General features: G+C 51.7%; 1 protein-coding gene across 6 annotated transcripts in view; it reads right to left on the bottom strand.

Moving 5' to 3' along the window:
• The window catches only part of MYO1D (myosin ID), a 71,453-nt gene that overhangs the window by 7,192 nt on the left and 39,261 nt on the right, over positions 1–25,000 (bottom strand). For 4 of the 6 annotated variants that reach the window (XM_040653400.2, XM_040653402.2, XM_418085.8 and 1 more), the window contains 5 exons: positions 22,306–22,529; positions 21,028–21,172; positions 20,406–20,510; positions 15,618–15,731; positions 12,656–12,810 (listed from right to left, as the gene is read on the bottom strand). In XM_040653400.2, the coding sequence (XP_040509334.1) occupies positions 12,656–12,810; positions 15,618–15,731; positions 20,406–20,510; positions 21,028–21,172; positions 22,306–22,529 (743 nt within the window). Of the gene's footprint in view, positions 1–5,715; positions 5,777–7,867; positions 12,287–12,655; positions 12,811–15,617; positions 15,732–20,405; positions 20,511–21,027; positions 21,173–22,305; positions 22,530–25,000 lie in introns of those variants that run through there. The other 2 variants (XM_040653401.2, XM_004948505.5) reach the window with 2 other exon arrangements.

The raw sequence follows: 25,000 nt of genomic DNA, 5'->3' as shown, positions 1-25,000 counted from the left end.
TCCCGGGCTCCCATCTGCTAAATTGGATGTGTGCTTCGCAGAGAGGTAATGAGAGATGTCTATAAATCCCGTCAGACCAGCAGAGCTGCGCTTTCATTTTACTTTCAAATTGCAGATGCACTTCGTGGTCAGCGCCACAGAACGACTGCGTGTCTTTAACCCGTGGTTAAACTGCCCCACGTGAGAGGCAGCCTAAGAATGGGACCTCTGTGCACAACGATTGGCTCAGTGGGGACAGGAGACATTCCAGGAGGGGAGCAGCAGAGCGCTGCGGAGATGGGGGGCGATGCTTCAACCCCATGGATGCTTCAACCTGTGCCGCCTCCCAGCTGGGAAGCAAAGCAACTTCTGCTTTTCCATCCCTCAGCACGGAAGAAACAACCAGCATTAATTCAGGGTGCTTCTGGGAAATGGGCTTTTGGCTGTGATTCGGCACAATGTCCCCACTGCTGCTCTCGGAGCCTCCATCAGCTCTCCGCAGCTGCAAACAGTGAGGGGGGTTTGCAGAGCACACAGAGGTGGCTGCGTTGAGGGCTCCTCTTCGGCTCCGTGCTAAAAATAAGAGGCGATGCTCTGTCCCTGCAGCAGACAGCACTGCGCAGCCCTCCTCCCCCCGCAGAGAAGCTGCAGGAAATGCGATGGCTGTGCCACAAGAGGGGCTGCAGCCCCACAGCTCCCCTCAGCTCCCCACCACCACCTATGGGGGCCGGGAACGCAGCCATTCCCATCCCATGATGACTATTTTTAGGATGCTGCACCAGGGATGCTCCTGCCGTATCCATGGCAACCGCCCCCCGCAGTGGGTACCGCATCCCCGCGAGCGCCATCCCCCATTACCAACACCGCCCCAACCCGGGGGCACCACCGGTGCTGTCACCCCACTGCCCCCATGCTGTGCCCTGGGGAGGTCTGCGGGGGCTCTCAGAGCAGAGCCCACGTGTGCAGTGTGACCGCCAGCTGCTGTGGGCACGCAGCAAACATTCTGGCTGTGCAGACACCGACCCTCGTTAGCCACCAGCATTAATTGCCCTCAAGCACACGGCAGCGCCGGTCCGACCCGGCCCGATGGTCCGTGGTGGGCCCATCTGCAGTGCTGGGCTGCGTGGGGTCCCTGCTGCCATTGCAGGAGGGAGAAAAACATCTGCAGAGCTACGACTGTCAGTGCTGCGAGGTGGGGGGACGCGAGCGCTGCGCTCCCACCTCCACCCGCAGGAAACCGCCTCCGCTGCACCACCATCCCTGCATGCACAGCCACACCGCGCAGCACAGCGCTGCTCCTGGGCTGCAACCCCCCCAGCAGCGCCCGAAGGAACAGCCCAAGCCGGGCTGCAGTTCAGCTGACGCAGTGCAACTCCTGCTTTCTGCACCCGACCCCTCGGCGCTGCTCCAGACGTGCAGCAGAACCCAAAGTGGGACGTGGGCACAGCCCTGCAGCCGCGGGGAGCCGATGGCAGTGTGCCTCTCCTGGCCGAGAACGCTCCCAAAATGAATGCTGGAACGCCCTGGAAGGAAGCAGGGAGCGCTCCTCTCCGCATCCATTCTGCTGCCACAGACAAAAGGTTTCCCACGAATTCTGTCTCCCCTCCCTCCTCCACTCTCACAGTTTCAAAACCACATTACAGGAGAGAAAAGGACTAAATTTAGCCCGTCAGGTCGCCGCTCTTTTCTGCATTTGTCACTGCTGCATTTTCCTGCCTGCATCACAGACAGACAGACTGGAAGTGCAGCTCATCAACCCAACCCCGTTCAGCTCCAAGAGGAGCTGCAACTGCACTGCCTGGGAGCACATTGCAGCCACAGCACTGTAACCGCGTGTGAAAAGACTGCAGAGCCACGGAGCCACGGCACGGCTGGGCTGGGAGGGATGTTAAGGGTCACACAGCCATGGAACCACGGCACGGCTGGGCTGGAGGGACCTCAAAGATCACACAAGTGTGGAATCACAGCACGGATGGATTGGATGGGACTCCAATGCACCTCAGAGCCCCCAGCCCCACCCCCCACCTGTCCCCACCCACAGCCCTGGGCACCGCCAGGCACAGAACACCCACCACCCTCACTCAGGACCCCCTCCCTCCCCCTCCCCGGCTCTCTCTCTTTGTTTCACACCATCCCCAGCCCTGCTTTAACACCCTGCAATGGGAACCGGTGTGTGCGTGCCTCAGGACCTGATGCATATGAGGGCTATTCCAGCTGGGCAAGCACCTTGAGACAGCAGTTCTGAGTCTGCTGGAAGCAAAACAGGGAGGATGACAGAGCTGGGATGGGACAGTGAAACAAAGGCCATTACAGCACTGGGGTAAGGCACGGCACGCCTCAACGAGACGGGCTGATGTGTCATCACAGCAGGGCTGGGGCTGCAGGTCCTTCCCTGGAAGGAAAGTGGCACAGAAGCCCTGGGAGGCAGCGGATGTTCTGCAGGTGCAAAGGGAGGGCAACATTTTCCCCTGAAAGTTTGCAGTTAAAAGGCTTTGGTAGAAGTCACAAAGCTGCTGCATACGTAACTTTTTCCTTTCCAGTTTCCCCTGTAGTGATGTTTGAGAGTGAAAGAGGAAATACAAACGTGTCTTTTCCAACTGCTACAGATATCCCAAATACGTGCCTCGGGGATGGAAAGGCAAAGCCAAGAGGTGGAGGGGATGGATGCAGAGGAGGAAGGGATGGACACAATGGTTGGAGAGGGGGAAGGGATGGACTGAAAGGAGGAAGGGATGGATGTGATGGATGGAGAGGAGGAAGGGATGGATCAAAGGGAGGAAGGGATGGATGTGATGGACACAGAGGAACAGGGCTGGATGTGGAGGATGGAGAGGAGGACGGGAAGGGCAGGGAAGCAGCAGCTGTGTGCCATCGGTGGTGGGCCTTCAGCTGAAGGTGGGCAGCCTGACTCCAGCTGCTGCTCTGCAAACTCCTGGCAAACAGCACAGCTCCAGCAGTCAGAACACCAATGTATCAACCTGGAGCACACCGTCTTTCTGCAGGCTTCTGTCTGCTGGGGCTCTGTCTGCTCTGCACACCCCAGCCTGGGGGGCCGCCCCACAGCAGCTCAGGAACGTTCCTTCCCTTATAAGAGCAACGAACAGAAGCCGGGCTGTGGAAATGGTGCAAGAGGACTCAGTGACCTCAGGTGACGCCGCAGGAAGGCCGGCACGGCGCTGCGCTCACACTCAGATGGTGGCACTTCAGTGTGCTGCGCAACTTCCAGGATGCTCTGAAGTTCCTCCTTCGGACGCAGGATTTGCACACACAGGAAGGAAGGCGCTGCTGCACTCCGCCACCGCAGCACACAGAGCAGAGCTGCAGCGTTTCCTGCTGGTCTTGCACCGAGCTGAGCTCTGTTGCCACAGCCAAAGGGAGGCAGCTCATCAGGCAGCAGCGCCGTGCAGACACAGCGTGGGACATGCAGGCTGCATCTCCTGCACCAGGCCTTGCAAAAAGGGGACCAACCCAGCAGCAGATCGGTGCCGGCCATGCTGCCACTGCACACACACGCAGCGAACGCCAACACGAGGGCAGTGGTAGCAGCTGTACGGATGTGTGACGGTGGCTGACACAGCTGACTCTCCCACAGCAGCCCTCCCACTCCAGAGGCCCGGGGAGGTTCTGAACACGGAGCCATCAGCACCACAACACGGCTCTGGTGCTCCGACATCGCCCCCTTTGCTGTTTGTTTCTCCCTTAAGCGCACCCCTCCGAGCCGCTCCTCCTGCTGCTCTCGGAGCCCTTTGTCCCCTCTCTCGTGGTTTCTCCTGGCTGCAAAACGCAGCGCTGGTGGGACTGCAGGAGAGGACTATCAGCAGCCAGAAGTCTCCGTGCCAGTCCTGATTATAAAGCAAATTAATTCCAGCCTGAGCCAAACTGAGCCCAGCCCAGCAGCTGGGCAAACACAGATGCCTCCAAACAAACAGAAGTGGGTGATGAACACTTTGGGGAATGGCATCCCTGCCCCTCTGCCCCCAACGCGGCCTCAGGTAAAGGCAGTGGAGGCATTCAGTGCTCTGCCCACCCATTTTTCCCTGCGGAAGGACGGCCGTGTGGGTTTGGGTGCATGAGAGCGCTGGGGATGGGTCGGGGTTGGGCCGGAGGATCAGAGCATCACAGAATGGTTTGAGTTGGAAGGGATCCTTAAAGGCCATCGGGCCCAACTGCCCGCAGTGAGCAGAGGCACCCACAGCCCCATCGGTGCTCAGAGCCCCATCCCCGACCTTGGGGTTCACAGCTGGGCTCAGGCAACCCCTGTATGGGTACACAGGGGTACGTCGTGCCCTCCGACACGCCCTGGAGCCCCCAGGACATCTGCATGGGGCAGACAGACATGGGAGAGCCCCACCTCTTCTGCAGAAGTCCACGGCAGAGGGGATGGCACAGCCCGAGAGCCCACAGAGAGCAGCAGGGAGCCCAGCAGGAGGACGTGTGAGCACAGGCGGCTGTGTGCTGGAACACAGATAGTCCAGCAGAGCACCTCCAGCACAGCACGCAGCCCCCACACGATGCACGCCGCCCTCAGAGGACATCACAGATGTCACCCAGCACAGCGGGGCCACCGGGTTCGGCCCCCAAAGGGCGTTCCCTTTGCCCCCATCTACACCGCAGACACCCAAACACGTCCGTTGGGATGCTGCAGTGTCAGCAGCACGGCCGGAGGGCACCCTGGGAGCATCGCCCCCCAAACAGACACCTCCGCCCCCCCCACGGCCGGGCTCTGCAAAGCAGAAGGTCAGAGAGTGCCTCTTTGACCACAGGGAGCGATGGTTGGGGAGCCGAGCACAGAGCTCTGCCTCCTCTCCCCCCCGCTGTCACATCGCAGGGTGCAGCAGCCACATGAAAGCGTTTCCCTGGGAGACGGGGCTAAAAATAGGGCGGCTGGGAGACGGGGTTTGGGACGGGTCCTCAGCCCTTACAGCTGGAAGGACCTGCAAAGGCCACCCAGCCCGGCCCCCCGCAGCTGGCAGGGATCGCACAGCTCCAGCGGGAGCCCGGGGAGGAGGAGGGGTCCCCATGGAGACCCCCGACCACAGCGGGAGGAGGGCTCCCACATCACCCCCCCGTGGGCTCAGCACAGAGGGCAAAGCAGCCCTGTTGCATTTAATTACCCCCTGTAAACTCGTTAGCCAGGGCTCCCGCCCGGACCCAACCCGTCACATCACAGCCCGTGGATCACAGCGCAGGAGGGATGGCACCCTTTGCATGTAAAAATGCTCCGTGCACCGGGGATGCCCGCTTATACCACGGGCTGTGGGAGATAAGGTGATACGAAGCACAGGAAGGAGATGAGGCACTCTGCTGCTCGGCGCTTCGTAACGAGGGATGCTCTCTGTGCACACCTTAAGGTGAGACGAGCCACTGGTCCACGCAGGGCAGCCAGCGGTCACATCCATCCACCACGCCCTCCATCCCTGTTTATTCCCCCTCCCCGGCACCGTGCCCCCCATCCCTGCCCATCTCCCCCCTTTCCCTGCCCCATGGGAGCAGTGCTGAGGACCGGCAGCGCAGGGCAGTGCGGTGGCATTGGGATGCGCTCTCCTCCCCACCCACTGCTGCGCACAGCACGGCCCGCACGCTGCCTACAGCTCCTCCTCGCTCCTTAAAAGAGAACAGAACATTATTTACAGTCTAATTTTAAGCCATCGCCCTGGAGCCAGAAACTGAACTCATTTCCATAGACGCTGAGTGGTTTTACCAGTACACCCGAGCTAATTACCTCCTCTGCCCCCATCTCCATTCTTACTGTCACCTCCTGGAGGGACAGCACAGCACAGCACAGCACAGCGCAGCCCTGGGAAAGCAGCAGATAGAAGAAAGAAAGAAGGAAATCTCAAAACCATTTCTCATGGGCTGCGGCCGCACAAACGAGGGCCCATCATTCACATTCATTACCATTCTGCTCTCCGCTCCTCGCAGGCTGAAGCCAGCGCTCCAGCCTGCTCAGAGAGAGGGGAAGGGGGTCTAAGTAGGTCAGTGCTACAGATGACCACCAAGAGTCTTTTTGGTGCTGCTTTCGTTTGCCCCTCATCCGACAGCATGGGAGCAAACGGTGCACAGCAGCAAGGTGGGCATCGCACGCGGGGGACACAGGATTGGAAAGCAGGGGGTGTGGGGAGACAGGGGGGGGGTACGGAATTGAATGGGGTTGCAGCACGGCCCCCTCCCCTTTCTGGCTCCTGTTCCCACCCTTGGTTTCTTGTGATGGGGAAATTGGCCTCCAAGCACTCCCCCCTGCCCCACTGAGCAGTGCGTGAGGAGGAAGCAAACCCAAAACCCGGGGAGAGTGGGGAAGGAAATGCAGACGGGGGGGGGTGTGTGCCGAGCCCAGAAGGAGAGCTTCACTGCAGCGGTGCCCAAAGCCCAACGGGACCGCACAGCTCAGCGCCCGCACTGCTCCCACGGCAGCGGAGCACGGAGTGCTGCAGGGCTGAGCTGCGCCCATGAGCAGAGCCAGCAGTGTGCAGCCGTGCACAGTATCCCAACCCATGGACACGAACCGCGCTGTGGCTGCGGGAGCAGGGAGAAATGAGGTGGGTTCCGTTTTCAGACGTGCAGGAGATGCACAGTGCCACTGCGGATCAGAGTTCGCATCCTGCTCAGCTCTGCCATGCAGGAGCACGCTGGCACGTCGTTCCTAAAGCCCAGCCAGTGCTCAGAGGAGTGCAGGCTTTCTCAGAGTCCCCAGGGAGAACTCCAAGGCCCCCACATCCAACCACCGGCCCATCCCGCTGCGCCCACTCACAGAATCAGAGAGCATCACACCATCTCCGAGGTCGCCAAACGCAACCACCAGTGTGAGATGGAGGAGGCCCAGCCGTGATGCTGGAAGCTCAGTGAGGCATTTCGGTGGTGAAAACACCCCCTGGGAGTCATCGGGGCTCTGCACGTCCAACCGAGCGAGGAACCAACGGCAGCAGAGGCAGAGCTGCATCTCAGCCCCACGCAGAGCTGGGCAGCGGTGGGGAAATGCTGGGCAAAGGGAAAGCAGCAGGGAGGGGATGACTCCGAGCGGAAGCAGAGCGTTGGTCCGTGAAATGGGGGAGCTTTGAGCACAGCCCAACACCTCGGGGGAAACGCAGAGCAAGCGGTGCAGAAACGGCCCCGGCCATCTGTGAGCACTGCTGCTAACACTGCAGTGTGCAGCTCTGCAGGAGGGGCAGAATGAATGGGGAGAGAGAGCAGAGAAACATCAATGGGGGTTCTGCAAAGGCAGTGGGGAGAAAGACTGCTGCGACCATAAGGTCCAACCCCAACCACCCCCCGTGCCCACCCACAGAACCACTGGGGGTGGGGAAGACCTCCACGGTCATCACGTCAACCCACCCCCACTGTGCCCACCCAGAGAGTCATTATGGTGGGAAAAGACCTCAGATCCCCAATCCCAACCCCACCGCCCCCCGCAGCGCCACTCCTCCGGCTCTGCTGCTGGGCACCGCGTGCACAACTGGCATTTCACACCGCCTCCCTCCTTTCTTGGCTCCCTTCAGCCTTCCCACCTAATTGAGCACCGCGCAGCGCCATTTGCACCGTGGCACTGAGCTGCAGGCAGAGCCAACTGCCTCATTCTTACAAGGAAATTTACTTCGGATCATCCTCACACCTCTCCTTTGGAAAAGGGGAAGGAAAAAAGCAACGTTAAAGCAACAGCGAATCCGCCTGGAATGAGGGGATGCAGGCCTGAAACGACGCCAACTCATTAAACCACAGAGCTCCTCATAACGACACCCATGCAAATCTTTTTGATACATAAAACCAACACAAAACCCAACAATTTGGCACACCGGAGCAGAGCCGTGGACAAAACACCCAACAGGTATTGGGGTGCAGGAGCACAAGCTGGGAAAGCAGAGGTTATAAGGAGAGCAACGCACCAGGCTCAATATACGAGGTGGATCAACGTTATTTTGTGCTGTGGGTTTGATTCTGCAGGCTGTGCTTTCTTTCGTGGGCCAGAAAGACACAATCAAAGCCATCGTTGGTCATGAACTGAAAGGCTGAGTTTCTCTTTTTTTGCTTTAGTTGGGTTTTGGCACAGCCCGGTGACTGCAGTGACGGAACCCAGCCTGCTCCAAATCAAGTTCCTCATACGTCGGGGTTGGATGGATGGGATCAATGATCCCTTCCACCACGGGATATCCGGCGACCCTCTGGGTTTCAGACACACCACGGGTCACGCTGTGCTCTTCACCACGCCCAGATTTCATCAATCCGATGCTCCAAAATTCCCAGAGAGCCAAACCCAACCCATGAAACCATCGTTATGCACCACAGTCACTGATCACTGCTGGGAGAGCAGCCTCAGAAACACAGCCCCTCTTTGAGATCGGTTGGAACAGTGATACCAACTGATACCAATGATACCAACTGGAAAACTAGAAGGAAAAATGTGTTAATGTGTACTTTTATGATACTTTATGCAAGAATGTGGGAAAAAAAACAGATGTTTCTGATGAAATTATCAAAGATTTAAAGATTCCGAGAGCAAAAGGCGTTTTTCTTCCCACTGTTTCCAACCTCTGGAGCGCAGCTGATTACCTCCCCCCAGCAGCCTGCTTCCCAGCACAGCACCCCTTCTCAAGCTCCAGGCAGACAGCACAGCCCCTTCCCCAAATAAAGCCCAAACACAGAGGTCGGTATGGCTGAGATGGTGGAGGTTCCCAGCACACGGCCCATGGGTGCCAGGACAGCTGCCTGGGGCAGACGGGTCCTCAGACAGTGTGATAATAGGAGAGAAAACGTTACATGCTCTGAAATACTGAAACGTTCGCATTCGGAAGGTGATGGCACCTGGAACATCAGACAGGAGCAGGATGGGGTTGGATCTTCATGTTCTAGGATGCTGCAAACCACGTATCGCAGCTCCTAAATGCTAATTATCCCCCACATCACAAATAACCCCCCCAATTTCACCCTCCCCCCGCTGACAGCCCAAGAACAGAGAGGATTTATCTGCTTCAGCCCAACGCGTCCATCCAGGAGATGGGGAACCCTTCCAGTCTCACCACAGCACCGTGGACAGCCAAGAATGGAATGGATGGATCTGAGCCCCGTGCATGCACTGCATGGAGATGGGCACCTCAGAGAGCACTGTGCTCAAGGCCAATAGGGCAAAGCACCACTACAGTGAGCAACGTACCAAACAGGCACGACGGGTCGGAGCCGCTCTCATAGGAATTATAATTACTGCAGAAACCTGGTTCTCAATTTCTGAAGCAGGAGGGCTGGAATTGGGCGGTCATTGAGGTCCCTTCAGCCCAACCACTCTGTGAGTTCTGATTTTTGAAGTGCCCTAAAGAACACTTCCTCAACATCCCTACATAAAATCATTTCAGAGAGCACCAAGCAACCAACCTTGGGGAAAGCCAACCTCCTGCAATGCACCTCAAGCTCCAATGGCTCCTCTCTATGAAGACCTCCATCCCAGGAGCAGAACTCATCATACCCACAAGAATATCACAGAACACAACAACTTGCTACCGCTGTGTGATCAGACACAACAATTCACTTCTACATTTAGAGGTCAACTACTCAAAGAAAGGATTCATGAGTTCGAGATCGAACTTCGCCTCCTGAGAGCCCAACTGTGTCCAGAGCTCAGGTCATCCTCACCGCAAAGCCACGACTGCAGGAGACAAAGTCATCTGAGAAGCGCTGTAAGAAACCACTTTGGAACGTGAGATGGGGTTCCCTGGTCGGGGGCTCAGGGCCCATTTTGGAGATGGTGAATGAGCAGTGCTGCAGCACTGGGAAAACGAGTTTTAAAGAAAGAAACAATCCTCTTCCAATCTCCTCATGAGTCCCCTTCTGGCAGAACAGCTGGCTGGAAAGGTCAGGAGCATCAGCAGCTGAAGAAACCCCATCCAGATCATAGAAAATTAAAAGAGAACATCAAGAGTCTTCATCACAGTGCTAAGATCCTGCCTGGGGACTCCGGGGCACAAAGACAACAGATCTGCTATCTATGCAACGTATTTTCCAAAGAAAATCTGTCGTTTCTTAACCCAAGTTACTACAGCGTGGTCAGCAACCCTGCACAGACATCAGCAGAGCTGATGACAACGACTGCAACTCAGCTAAAGGCAAATGGCAGCTCAGTTTCCTCGGATTACCCACAGAGATGATGGTGGAGGAATTAAGCCATTTTTTCCAGTCTGCAGATGAGTATCTGGTGCTCAAATCTGACAGCAAACTGCAGGCTCCCAAAGCACAGCTCTGAATAGAAATCTTGTACCAAAACAAAGCTATTTATGCTCCGCTCAGGCACTGAAAAAACGTTACGGGAGAATCTGCTGTGAATAAAGTCTGCCCCTTTGTCAGCCCGCAGCCGCCCTAACAATGGTGTCAGCCACTGGCACAGCTGAAGGGGAGCTGAGCGTGGGTTGGTTGGCACTGGTGACAAAGGACAAACCGCGTTGAGCAGCGGCTCAGAAGCAGTTTGCTTTGCTGAAGCAGCCCTCACCTCCTTTTGATCACGTCGAGTCCGCAGAAAGCCCACTTTGGATGGGAACCCCCCGTTACGGAGCGCTCCTCCGCCCACTGTCAGCAATGGGTAACCATCACCGTGTGCACAGCTCAAGGGACAGATGGATGTGGTGGGACAGATGGATGTGGTGGGACAGACGGATGTGGTGGGACAGACGGATGCGATGGCACAGCTGTAACACACTGCTTTTGTGCAGAGGGTGATGGTTCCTCAGAAGAACGATGGGTTAAGTGTGCGCCACCACCCCTGCACTTCCAAATCCCACTTTGGGTTCTTCTTTCTCCTTGGTTCTTCTTTGGGTTCCTCTTTCCTTCTCTTCTGACACGTTGAATCTCTTTGGTTTTTGTTTGGTTGGTTTTTGTTGTTTTAAGTGGATGGCATCAAGCAATGTACAAAATGCCCATCTCCACCCCCACACAACTGACTGAAGATATCTGCAGAGCGCTGCCTTCCATCCACCCAACGAACCCAAACCACCAAACAACCCAACCCACCAAACAACCCTCAGCTGCTTCCCATCAAACCCACAAAAACCCAACCTCACTGCTCTCACATCTCAGCTGACATCCCGAAATGCCCACGTGGAGCAGCAGTAGAACACTGAATGCAGGTGATAAGGAAAGCTGTCACCTTCCTGAAGGCACCGCCGTGCCACGCTCAAGGACAGGATGACCAGCATGGGTGGGATCCACAGCACTGACCTGCCACCCCCTTAATGAGCTGCTGTTTGGTCAATAGCTTTGCAGTGCCAAGGTAACTGGCTTTAGCGCATGCCTGTTTAAGAAGCCAGAGATAAAGACAATTAATCCAGAGTGCACTAATGATTAAAAACAGGCTGACGGGTCTCAGCGTGCAACAGGAAATATAAAATTATCCTTAGGCAAGTGATTTTCTGCTGGAATTCTGCAGGGATTGCTTTTACTGCTCTTTTAACACTGCTAAAACCTCACCACGGCGGTACCAAGGATGGCTGCAACCACACGCAGGGAGGATCCTCAACAAGAGCCTGATGTCCCCCAAGGAAGCTGCCCCACATCACAGCTGTAGGGCTGCTCCAAGTCCCCCTGGAGGGTCCCACAGCCATTGGGTTTCCCAAAGACCTCCTTGCTGGATCCAGGGAAACCAGACGATGCCACACAGTGACTGCTAATCCTATTTCATGAGGAATTCCCAAAGTGCCTCTCGAGCAATGGGTCAGCTAATCCCATTCACCAGTGGGACTTTTCCACATTTAGGAAATTGAAACTGAGTGAAAACATGAATTTTCTCATTTTTCTTTTGATTTGCAGGTATTGCTTTGGTGAGGGACAGCGTGGCAGCTGGGTATTTGGGAAATTAAACGGGAGCTGCTCCTGTACATTACTATTAAACCCATAACCCTCTACCAGACATCAGAGAAAAAGTGGCTTTTAGGAACCTAACAGAACCTAAATTCACTCTCACCACCTTTCCACCATGGCTCTATATGAACGTTTACCCACAAAGACTCCTCTGAATGGGTCATAATTGGAACGTGATACTGAGAAACACAAGAACCAGTGCTGCACGTGATGCTGATCAGCATCAATTCTCACACGGATCTGCTCTGCAGGAGCAAGAGATCAACCCTGTAGGTCTGTCCACTGCTCACACCACATCTCCAGAGGGTTAATTTTGCATCTGCAATGCAGTGAGTGCTGTGCAGCTTTTGGGCACTTCCAAACCCACTGCAAGAAACAACGGCGCTTTTCGCTTGTTCAGCTCCACCTCCCTGGAGCTCCACGCACAGCAACCACTTCAGGGCTCTGTCCACCACCAAAACAGATTTTGCACGGTGATCTGCAGGGAAACAGGTGCCATTTTACAGCTCGAGCACTAAATCATCTACTGACACTGGGGGTGGGGAAAACAACTTGAGAAAGGAAGAGCTGTGTTTTAGTTTTAGGCGTTAAGAGCTTGACCTTGAAGTGCTGTTTGAGTTGACACACCTAAAATGCATGCTCAGTGGTGTTTGTCCCCAGATATCCATGCCCTAATGAACACATATAGAGAAAGAAGGGGTAAACAAACTGTGGCCTCAAAAACACAAAGGATAAATGCTCCAGTACCCCAGTAATAGTGAAGGAACCCAGGTAAAACTCAAGGGTGACACCAACGTGAATTCATGGGAAGTTTTGGATCTGGCTATAGTGAGTTTGCAGCACTGACCTCTTGAAGTGGCTGGCCAGGACGCCCACCAGCTCTCCAATCCTGTTGTCGTTGGACGGCTCCTTGCTGAAGAGGCAGACGATGAGATCCTTGTTGTCCTTTGTGTGGAAGACCACCAGCTGGTCCTTCCCATTGGAGACGCTCAACCCGACCAACTGCAAAGAGAAAGTGAGAACAACGTCCAACACATCGGGGTAATTCACTACTGCCACACCAGCTCCCTCCTCTCCAGTATGCCCCGCGGCCTCTCCATTTCTGCCTCTGCCACCAAGAGCAGTGCCAATGGAATGGCTCCCCATGCTCCTCCCAGCTGAAGAAAAGAAAGGTAAAACAACGGGTTGTGGGTTGCTTTGTTCTGTAGGGACAGAAAACATAAGGATTAAAAAAAAAAAGAGAAACCAAGGGGCAAGCACATGAATAAACTGGTGCAAGAAAAAGAAGAAGAGAGAGGAAGGAGGGAGGGAGGAAGGAGGAAAAAACGATGAATACGAAGATGTTAGAGCAGATGCTCTCTGTGCACCCAACGATGACACAACTCCTCTGAGCTGTCCAAACCCAGGCAGAAGGAAACCACATTCTCCTATAAGCAAGAGGCAGTGGTACACCATTTTTGGAACTCAAACTCTCATTATTCCCTTTCTGAAGAAGAAAAAGCCCCCCATGCACCCCCACTGCCCGCACTGGAAAGCAGCTGAGCACAATCCGACTTGGAGACCCCCTGCTCCCAGCTGCACATACCCGACACAGGTGGGGTTTATTCTTTACCACTGACACTATTTTGAGGCTGTGAAATACTTTCACGAAGCTGCACTTCATGCACAGACGCTGACAGCTGTTGGGCTTTATGGTGTCCCTTACAATTCATCTGCATGCTTAAATAACATCTCGGGGGCACAACGGCACCACGGGGACCTCAGCCACCATGGCTGCGCTGCGTGCAGAGAGGAGCCATGAACAACTGAAGTCTCTGCATCTGAAAAGCCAACTGGAGCATTAATTATTCAACAGAGCTTTGTCAGAAGTCCGAGAGCCCATCGAAACCGTCCTATTTCACCCCCTCCCCCTCAAAAGACTGAGCAAATAAAAATAATACAAACGAGATCATTTTAGGGAAGGTGCTTAACTGGGCATTTGCAAACACTAATATTAGCTCTGCCTGGAGAGCTGAAACATTCCCAGCAGCTGCAGAGCTCCGTTTACAACATGCAGCACTGCAGTCTGAGATCCTTCCTGCTCCTCATCACCTTCAATTCCCTTAATACACAAAACAAGAGAATGCAGAACGTGAAATGCAGTCGGTATAACAAGAAGGGCTGCACTGAAACCACAGCTGAAGGAGACGGGGAACGCAGCGCGATTCCTTCCGCTGACAACAAGTGATGGGAGCAGCAGACATCAGCTGATGTCTCCGATGAGATTTCCATGGAAACAGCAGCCCTGAGGAGTGCCACACTGACAGGGTGCTTCAGAAACGCTGACAGCAAAAGCACAGCTCTCACTGCATTCACACTGCATTCACCCCGCCACGCTGGAAGGGCAGCCCGCCTTCCCAACGGACACACACCTTTCTGGTAGGACCTATCTGCACACCGACATATATTAACGCTGCTGTAATTATTACCCATTTGCTTCTCCTATTGGTTCAAACTATTGTTCTTTCCCAGTAAGGGCAGCACTGTTGGCTGCAGATCAGTGGGATCGGTGCGTGCACCACGATGCCATCCCAGCGTGCACAGATTTTCTCCTGTTTCCATGGTGCAGCAGCAGAAGGCAAAAGGCTTTGGCCAACAGAGCAGAGATGCATGGCTCCAGCATTTCCCGTGCTGGAATATGACCCTGACACCTGTGTGGGCCCTCTGGAGCCATTTCCCCTACAAAGCACTCCATGGCAATAGCTCAGCTCATGTCCATTGTTCAGTCCAGGAGCCCAGAGGGAATCATCGCAGAACTGTGAATAAAGCTGATTCCTATCTATGGAAATGTAAGCATGTGAGGCACAAAATCCCACCTGGTGGGTCTGAGTTCACCTTGATCCTCTGAAAAAATCCCTCCACCTTTAAAGAGCCTGCTGTGCTTTTAAGGGTTTGTTAGTGCAAGCAAGAGTCAGTCAGTGAGATGGCTAAATGCAGCCTGCTGACATCTTCGCTTGGCACAATTAAGAGAGAATGTCAGTACGGCACAGCTCAGCTCAGGAGATGACCTGCAGTTGCTGCACAGTGGCAGCAATGTCTTTGCAAAACAAGAGGAACTGTCGTTGTGGCACTGCTTTGCTACAGCACACATCCAAGGATGGAGGGAAACGCACCAGCAGTTACCCCACGTTGCGTTGGGTTTGGGTGGATGACCAGCAAGGACACTGGGAAGGGACCAACCAACCCAACGTTTGGATGCCAGCTCAGCTAATCACTCACTCCACATTTGCAGATTAGGTTTTACTGCTCCTCTAAGCCCATTTTTTAGCAGTATGGGACCGGCGGGTTTATTACTCCTTCGAATGCAAACGTCACAACCAATTTGTGTAGGACATCCGCAAGCAATGCAGCCAGGTTCTGTAGGGTGGAGATAATCACAGCAGCATTACCTCGGGCTGACGGAAACAAACAGGTTGAATCCACGCTCTAAGAGGAGCTTTTCTCCCTTCCCCCCTTCCTCCCAGTGATAATCTGCTGCTCTGTGACTGGCAGTTAAATGCTGCTTACATTAAACATGAACAAATACATATAAATCAATTCAAACAACGTTTGGGATCAAACGAACCCCCAGAGACAGAGAAATCGTGTCTCAGGCTGCTGTGAAATGCCAGGCCCTGATGAGGCCAAACTCCTGCAGCACAAATAAACAACACAATAGCAGGAGGAAGAGAAAAGGTGTCTTCTTCCAACATCCTTTTCCATTCTATGGATAGGAACGTGGAGCTGCAGTAGGTGCTCTGCCCGTGACTGTGAGACTGTCTGTAACTTACGTTATAGAGGGGGATGGTCTTCATCACTTTGTACTGCTTCATGGGGTCCATCTTATAGAGGTGTCGGTCGGTAATGAAGATGGCTCTGTCCTCCACCTTACTGAAGCGGTTGACCTGTAAAGAAGCGCCTTTCAGCCACGTGCAGAACACCAACTCGGCGGCAGCAAACACGTAAAATTCACCCAGGTCTTGAACAGGTTGACTTGGAGGAGTGAAAGTAGAAGGTCAAACCCGTCACCCCTTTTATACACAGGGAAATGGGCACTGTGAGAGCAGCAACACTGCCAGACCCAGCAGGGCTGGGACAAGCAAGGCCTACATCCAACAAAGGATTAATTACAACTCTAACTGTATCCTTCCTTTTAATTCCAGGTATTCTGCTGTTCTGAATTTGTGTGGTTTTTTTTTGGCTACCCATCAACAGCGACAGCATCCCTCCAGTTCTCAACAAATTAATTCACCAGAAGTGCTGCCAAATGCCACATCAGCACCTCTGGAAAATTACTGCAAAGACAAAGAACTGTTTGCTAAGAACGCACTCATTCATAAGATACAGAACAGTGTACCTTCACAACATCCCATGTGGGGAGAATCCAGGAATGCTGGAGCCAGTCAACTCCTGGTTCCACACCTCATGGTATTAATACATTAATAACAAAACAATATTCTCCTGAGAGCAGTGATTTGTGCCCTGGGATCATGCCTCTGAGGGCCCCTCCAACTCAACCCATTCTAAGATTCTTTATTCATATACTCTTTTTACACAGATCATTTGAACTGGGGGTTGTAAACAGATGATCTGTAGGGTCCCTTCCCTTCCAACCCAATCCTACTCAACCCAACTCAACACACCTCAACCATTCCATGGTTCTACGGCCCTTAAGATCTCTTCCAACCCAACCCTACTCAACCCAAACTAACAATTCCATGGTTCTATGATCTTCAAGGTCCCTTCCAACCCAACCATGCCATGATTCCACGGTTCTATGATCTTTAAGATCCTTTCCAATCCCATCATGCCGTGATTCCGTGGTTCTACATTCCTTAAGGTCTCTTCCAATCTAAGCCATCCCATGATTCTATGAAATCCCCCCATCCCGCTCTCTTCCAGGCCGTTGGTGACACTAGGCTCTACCAATAGGGTTTTCATAGAGGAAACACGTCTCTCTCTCTAACACTGCAATTAATTAATCAAGGAAATATTACACAGAAGGAGAATATTTGATGTAACCTAAACTCTTCACGAGACTGAGTGCTAAACAGACACCAGGTAAAGTCTTTGCAAAAGCAAAAGTGGAAGCAAAGCAGGAAGTAGAACGTATTTTTCACCAGGGTGAAAGCAGAGTTTCTGGTCTCCGAGCTGTCACACGTCATGGTTTGGTGGTGCAGCCTACAGGACAGCAGGCTGAATAGCCTGGAGTTGAAGGCAGGGCTTCCTTAGGAGGTGATCCACCTCATACAGACACAAGATCACAGAATCATAAAGGTTGGAAAAGACCACTAAGATGGTCTTGTCCAATCCCAGCTCATCCCCACCACGTCCACTCTTGGAATCACAGAACGTTATGGTTGGAAAACACCTCTGAGACCCCCCAAGTCCAACCCCAAGCAACCCCCACCATGTCCACTGACCACATCCCTCAGTGCCACATCTCCACAGTCCCTGAACACCCCCAGGGATGGTAACACAGCCTGTTCCAGTGCCCGGCCATATGGTCAAGCTTCAGGTGGCTCACGCATCTGTGGCATACTGATGTAAACAGTTCATGCTGTGTCTTTAGTGCCACGTGGGGAAGCATGCACAGAAGAGATTCAGACAAATGCCAGCACAATTGCAAATGCCACTATTCTTCGGTTTTGTAAGAGTGGAGACAGCCCTTATGTTCTCAGATACTGATCATACCCTTCCCAGCATTGTGTTCTCTGTACCTTCTGGGCTTCTTTTATTTATATCCCCGTTGATCCAAATGTGAACCAGACTTAATTTAGCTTCCTTAGCTTCCTTCAGCTGATCGAGAAAAATGAAGGTCCAGCCTACAGCAGAAAACCTTCCAACAGGTTTTCCAGGTGCGTGCCCCAGGGGTGAGAACAACGGGCTTTGGAGATGGAGCTCTCGAGGGAGCACAGTGCCACAAACGACAGGGAAGAGAAACAGGAAGAAAAGACATGTTCTAAAAAAAGGAGAAATTGTTGTTTCCTAGGTGATAAAACAAAATCTGGCAGCATGCATGAAATATGCATTTGGTTTCCCAAGGCAAAAAAAAAGCTGAAAAATAAAGAGCACCACCACACTCAGCAAAAGATGTATTTTTCCATAGGAAAATGACCTGCTCCCACCTATACCTACTGCCAGAAAGCAAACACACACACTTCCATCAGCACAACGTCAAAGCCTCTTCACAGGCACTCTATAAAAAGAACTACGAAGCTTTGGCCCAAACAGATTCATCGCTATTATTCATCTCAAGCTGTCAGAATGAAGACCCCATACACCCAAGCAGTTATCGATACTTCAAGAGCTGCTGCGAGTTGCTGTTACCTTCCTGACTTCTCCAGAACAATGTCAATCATCACCCAGAGAAAAACTGCCTTAGCAAACATCTTACGGCTCACAGCGGATATGTTCTTTACATAAACACTTTTAAATATGTGAACTCTAGGCTTAACTGGTGTCTATTCGAGCTGCTCTGTACTTATCCTCTTAATGTCATTTCTTCTCAAAGAAAGAAGAGTATTAGGCTGCAATTACCCGAGAATTCTGAGGATCAGACACCTAACACTGGAGGTGAAAGTCAAGACTGTTTGTCTGCTCCAACCACGACTACAGGTGCTACAATTCTCCCTCTTGCTTAGCTGGCAAATCCGAGGCTCACATTTAATTTAGGTTCCCTAAGTGCATTGCTTGGAAAGATCTTGATAGCAGATCTTGAAATGTCAAATCTTTGTCTTGTTGGCTTTCAAAGTTCAGGGCTATTTGTTCCTCTCTCTTGTTGACTTTGGGCCTTGGACGTTCTTTCTTCACCCAAGTGGGAAGGAAGAAAAACGGTCGTTCAAAAAGTTATTACATCCAAGCACGGATGTCAAAGGGCTCATTGCTTTTGGGTTTAAACATAGAGATATTCTGAAATGGCCTTACGTATGTCATCAAAGACCCTACAGATTCATCCTAAGCAGCAAACCTGAAATTACTTTATCCATTTGTTTGGGAAGCACAGAATCATTAAGGTTAGAAAAGACCTCCAAGACCACCAAGTCCAACCCCCACCCACCCCCACCACCCCCACTGACCACATCCCTCAGGAAGGAAGAGGTGCCCCCGCTGGTTCCTTCAAGGCCATCATTTCCCTAAAGTGCTGTATGGTCACTGAACACATCCATTTCTTAAGACAGATCCCAAAGAATGAAACCACAATGTCACACATGGGGGCACCGCCAGGAGTGGATGCTCAGAGCAATGTATTGCAACCACTGAACAGAATAAGGGAAGGATCCGAAGATGGTCTGCTCTCACCTGTCCCCCTGCAGGAGATTGTCCTTTAAAGCTGACTCAGAAGTGAGAGAAACGTAAGTACTTAAAAGCTTAAATGTTGCATAACAGTGAGCAGCATTAAACTCCCACAGTGGTTTGCATATATTACATATGCGCTGAGCAGTTACCATCACTCTACCCCTATTAAAAACCAACACTTCTCTCCTATAAGAAATAACTACCACGCTGTTGAGAACTGAATGTTGTATTTTTACAATTAACCCAGTTTTAAGTATTAACAGGAGTCAACAGTAACTGGATCTGCTTTATTAAATGAGTTGCAATGGGAATTTCTTTGTTTTCAGCCCAGAGGAACAAAAATCCAAGGAGAAATTCTTCAGTATCTCCTTCAGATTCTACACAAAGCGCTTCCAGGATTGTGCAGATGAGGTCTGGACTGAGACTCCCCGTCCTGGCAGTACAACCAATGCTCACTCAAATGGCTCATTTAATTAGCAACTTTTAAAAAGAGAGTGCTGAAAGCAATGGGCTCCTCCGCTGAAATAGCAGAGAGCAGTAGGAGATTTCTATTTCTGTATACAGGAATCACTTCCTGTCGTATAAATATCATTGCCACAACGAAAGAAGTCTCATTACAAAGTGAGATTTCTCACTGCAAAATGAATGCTGTTGCTATTGAATGTATCTGCAGAATCATCAGTACACGCCTGGCAAGGGGACACCGACCCCACCAGTCCCCGTTGGGCACAAAAAGCACACACAGATGCATGGCTTCCTGACAGCACTCCAACATCAGTGGCCACCGAAATGTTTTTGTCTGATGGGTTTGTAGAACTCAAAATATTCTCTCCTGGTGGACACTCAAACAGCATGGCTATAAACCACCCACAGCAGATCTTAGTAGAACTCTGGAGGTCACAGTAGTGCTACGCACACACAAAAACACCCAACTATGCTTTTTCTGATTAGTTCTTAAAGCTCTCCTGCCAAAGAAGCAGAATTCTGCTCTCAGATCCAAGCCAGCTACACAGAATCAAGTGACTTTATTCATTCCTCTGCAACAAAGGGGTCCCTCAAAGCACCCTTGCGTGCAATAGGTTCTGAGCTATGGATCCACCAAAAATCACAGCCAATTAATGGCACAGCCAATTAATGGCACAGCCAATTAATGGCACAGCCAATTAATGAACACAGGACTGCTTAGAAGGGCAATCCGTAGACATATCTCCAGTATTACCACCTCACCACTGGCACCACAGAATGCCACCCCAGCCCCACAGCATCCCCACCCACGTTACCTTGCGGACGTGACATGAGAAGAGAACGTTCATGTATTTGTCTTTCCGTTTCAGCTCGGTGGCAACAGGGAGGAAGGCGCCCGTGCTCTGCGGGTGATCCGGTCTCTGGAAGAGCAAAGACAGGCACGTCACTCTTCGTGCTCACTAAGGACAGTAATTGCACGATGTCAGGGCAGACCTGCAGCTGCACCACCGCACTGAAGGCTTCCTCCCATCTCTCCGAAGAGCAGCAGAGCTTTACGTGCTTTCTGAGGGAGCCTTAACAAAACAAAATGCTCGGAGGAAGGATGGAGTAGAAAATATTGCAAGTTGCCTCGAGACAATGTCTTTGTTCCTTTCCATTTAGAGCTGTTTTCAGCATCCCATTGTATCCAGGATTTCAGCTTTACACCAACCTCCCCCCCAGGTCTGGCCATTTGATGAGCCAGTTGATGGCGTTGCTCACCATCCTTCAATGCTCTTTGGGATGCTCACTCAAACCAGGCTCAGTATATTCTGGAATATTAACTTGCAGTGCTCTCCCTTCCAAGAATCCAACAGCCACGTTCCCAAATTCCCACCCTTTTAGTGCCCTGAGCCCCAGACCCCTTTTACCTCCATTGGTTCCTCCACGTGTACTCACCAGCGTGATGTAATCCCCCTCCCACGCTCTCTGCAGCCCCAGATCCGCGCGGTGACCCTTCAGCACCTCCATGGCAGCAACCTTTGCCCGCAGCTGAGGTAGGTCCTTCGGTGGGACGCTCCGGATGAGTTCCCCTGCTCTCCACCTGCCATACGGAGCTCGAATCAGCCTCACGTCTGTACCAAGTGCCCTGAAGTCTCCAGCTTACATGACATATCACCTTTGACCCCTATCAAATCTGGCTGGTACGCTTCCCCCCATCCCTCTGGTGCCCAGAAGTGAACTGATGGCACATCTGTTGGCAATAAAGTTTTTGCAAGCCCATTTTTTTGGCTCATTTAAAACACCATTCCCTTTTTACAGCAAAATTTGGTCCTACAACTGAAATCTAACCAACTGTAACATGAAAGAGGACAGACCAGACCATTTGTTACTGTACTGCCTTCAGCAACAACACCAGCTCTGTAGGACCAGTGCTGTAAAAAGTCTTTATCGACTAAAATTTTGTGATTATGATAATTGAGCTTATTCAGAAAGCGGGACACCACCCAATAGGCCATGGATAGTATTCAAGAGACAGCTGGGAAGGAAAACACGGCCAACCTGCTCTAGTGCTGGTGGTATTCTGCTTCAAGCAGATGGCTCTAGAGATCCCCAGAGACCTCACCCAGCCAATATTTCTTTTGTTCATAACTTTCAGAAGTTATCATTTTTCAAACTGGAATCAGAGCTCTTTACACCCCTCTTGTCTACAATAACAAGACTTGCCAAAGAAAAAAAACTCACTGGCTTTTGGGCATTAAGGAGGTTGTAATGAATGTGTAAAACAACTCTTCCACACACTGAATACGGTGGATAGTGGTATGTTGCTTAATCTATTTCAAAGTAGTATTGACTTACTATAAAAGTCTCAAGGGACTCTAAAAGACTCATTTTCTCTCTCCCTCTGCCTACCACCAGCTGCTCTTTTCTTTCAAAATTGATTAGAAAGTCTAAATTGGGACTAAGGAAGGAAGGGTGATGTCCATCGTGACTCAGCCTCTGAAAGAGGACAATTACTGCCTGGTCAGGGGTACCAGAACCCACTATGGTGGGGATGGGTTGATGGTTGGACTCGGTGATCTCAGTGGTCTTTTCCAACCATAACCGTTCTATGATTCTGACATCTTCATGTTTGCTGCCCAGTTAACGTTCTCCAGTCATTTCCCCACATTTTCTGCAGCACGTAGGAACCGTTCAGTCCTTGGTCGGACAAACAGACTATTCGTTCATTTGTACCTGTGGTAAATCGCCTGCAGCGCCTCTTCGAATCGGTGCAGCACTTTGGGTGGGGTGGGCCATGGCACGTGCTTGCCATAATCCTTCATGGATCTCACGTTGCGGAAGCGCTGGGCGACCTCGTGGATGTAGGACTTCACCTTGTAGCGGCGGTAGTGCCTGAGGATGGTGAGAGCAGCCCTCGTCCTCTTGTAGCGCAGCCGAGCCAAGGTGCCCCTCCAGACCTGAGGGCCAGCAGAGAGGACAGCTTTAGACAAAAGAAGGAAACATTTGTCTCTCTGTTCTCCTAAATCCTGACATACAGCAGCCATGAGTTTTAAAGAACGCGATTTTGGTGTGCCAATAGGATTCAATTAGAAAAACACGAGTGGGTTGAGCTGCTCCTGGCATTGTGTGACTTGGTATGATGGACAGTGACGTGTCATGACGTTTGGTGATGGATAACACCACATCAGGACACACGATGGCATGCGAACCCACTCACAATGACAGACAACGACACGTCATGGCATGACAACACATGTCAATGACTCACAACGACGGGCAACGACACGTCATGACATGTGACGACACATGTTAACGATGCAGGATGACAACTTGTAAAGTTAACTCAGGACGATGGACAACACCACACCATGACATTGGACAATGACTTGTGACAACGGATGACACCACTTCATGACACACCATGACATGCAATGTTGACTTATGACAACAGACAACAACACGCAATGTCGACTCGCAACAGTTCCCTGAGGAGCTGAACAGCCGTACTTCCCCTCTAATGCCATCCATCGGGATGAAGATTGCATTTTTGCTTCCTTGTAGAATTAAACTGAAGGATAATGAGCCTCTTGTACAGAACGAGTGCATCACCACTCGCTGCAGGCCCTGCTGGGGAGTTGATGTCTCTCTTGAGAAACATCCCATTGCTCCATTGATGCATATCAAGCCTTCTATTTACAGAAGAATTAATTAATTACCCAGGGCAATCTCCAACATGATATGCTCTTGATGAAGCTGATGTCAAAGGTTATCTTGACAGCCTTACTGATAACCCTGACGTGTGGCTGAGAACAGCCATATGTAGAAGAAGCAGAGCAGATGTGAAGGGGCTTTTCTCTATACACTTAACATTCAAAGAGGAAGCAGAAACTTTGGGTTCTTCTCAAGAAAAGCAAAGAACTCTCTCCTTCCACCTTCTTTCAGAGTAGACCCTCTTCGTACTCCTGCAGCCTTCCGCCTTTCCAAAACAGACCCAAGAGACACATAACATTGCCCAAACATCCCATGGTAACACCGAGCCAATCCACCCTTCGCTTGCATGTCAGCATGCTAAACTGCATGTGTGCAACTTTACCCCAAGATAGAAAGCAGTCCTTGATGTAGCACGAGATCACCCCACACATCATCCATTCAGCAGAACATGGTGAAGGCCAAACTGGGAAAAGGCAAGAGCAAGAAGTGCAGAAATCACTTAACAACAGCAGAACAGCAGCAGAGCGTTGCGCAGCCAAACAGAACTGGCAATGAGACAAAGGGAGATCAGCAAGGAACAGCGGGTTGGTACTGAAAATCTAAACATCATACACACACAGAGCCACAGGAAAATCATATCCAACACTTCCCTTTGCACTTTGAGGTCACTGGGCAGACTGGGGGAAGGCAGCACTGTCTGCATAGAACAAACAGTCACAAAACGTACCTGCAAAGAGCACGCCAACAGCAAACCAGATGACAAGAATAAAAAACCAACTACTGACTTCCCACTTGTTAATTTCAAGAGAACAGAAAGGAGGAACGATCGGTCCAGAGGCTGAGCAGCCTTCTGGACCTCATAAACCATCACAAGAAAACAATCACACATTTTGAGTTGTTTTGGATACAGAACAAGGTCTTAATTTCGCTCCCCTGCGCTGGAGCAGACGTGTTCTCGAGGACAGCCTCCCTGGCAGTGGTTATTTTTCAGACGGGTGGAACAAAGGCGCAGTAACAGATTGGCCCAGAGTTGGATCAGCTGCAGCGCTGCAGAAATTGGCTTCGCAGCGAGAAGTGTCACAACGCTACCAACACGAGCCTTCCAAACCCAATTATCCAGCCCAGGCATGTCCCCTGGCTGCACACAAACAGTCAACTCTTAATGAAAAACACGTCCTCCAATCAAGCTGTCAACACTGGGTAACCTCACTCCTGGTGAGGGCATTCCTAATAGCCGCAGTGGCAGCTCGTTCCAAAAGTAATGAGAAACCAAACTCACAAGCATTGTGTACCGTAAACTTAGAAAACACATATAATCATTTTTGCAGAGACAAGTTTATAGCTGTCCCGGGCTGACAGTGATTGCTTTATCTTCTGACTCTCCATCCAGCTTCAGCCAAACCCGACAAAGGAAGAGAAGACCCAGAGAGGCAGGATCTTACAGGAAGAATCAATGGCAGGGGCTCAAATCAGAGTGACATTGCTGGAAGGAGTTCAAGACCATCTGCTTCGTTTCATGTCCAAATCCCAAGCCAAGCTCCTAGCCAAGCACAGCCCCACAATGCAATGTCCCAAGCCAACAGGTAGAAGGAACTGGCAGTATTTCAGGGGGATAAGGATGGTGGAGGTGCACGTGGGGCACCAGGTGCAGGATTTGAGGAGGGTGGGAGCATGCTGGTCATGGGCACAAGAATAAAGTTGTGGCTGTCATCATTGT

Source organism: Gallus gallus, chromosome 27 (genome assembly GCF_016699485.2).
Source record: "Gallus gallus isolate bGalGal1 chromosome 27, bGalGal1.mat.broiler.GRCg7b, whole genome shotgun sequence".
In the NCBI taxonomy this organism is placed as follows: domain Eukaryota; kingdom Metazoa; phylum Chordata; class Aves; order Galliformes; family Phasianidae; genus Gallus; species Gallus gallus.
The sequence above is the reverse complement of the archived record's forward strand: the minus strand, read 5'-3'. Positions and strand labels throughout refer to the sequence as shown.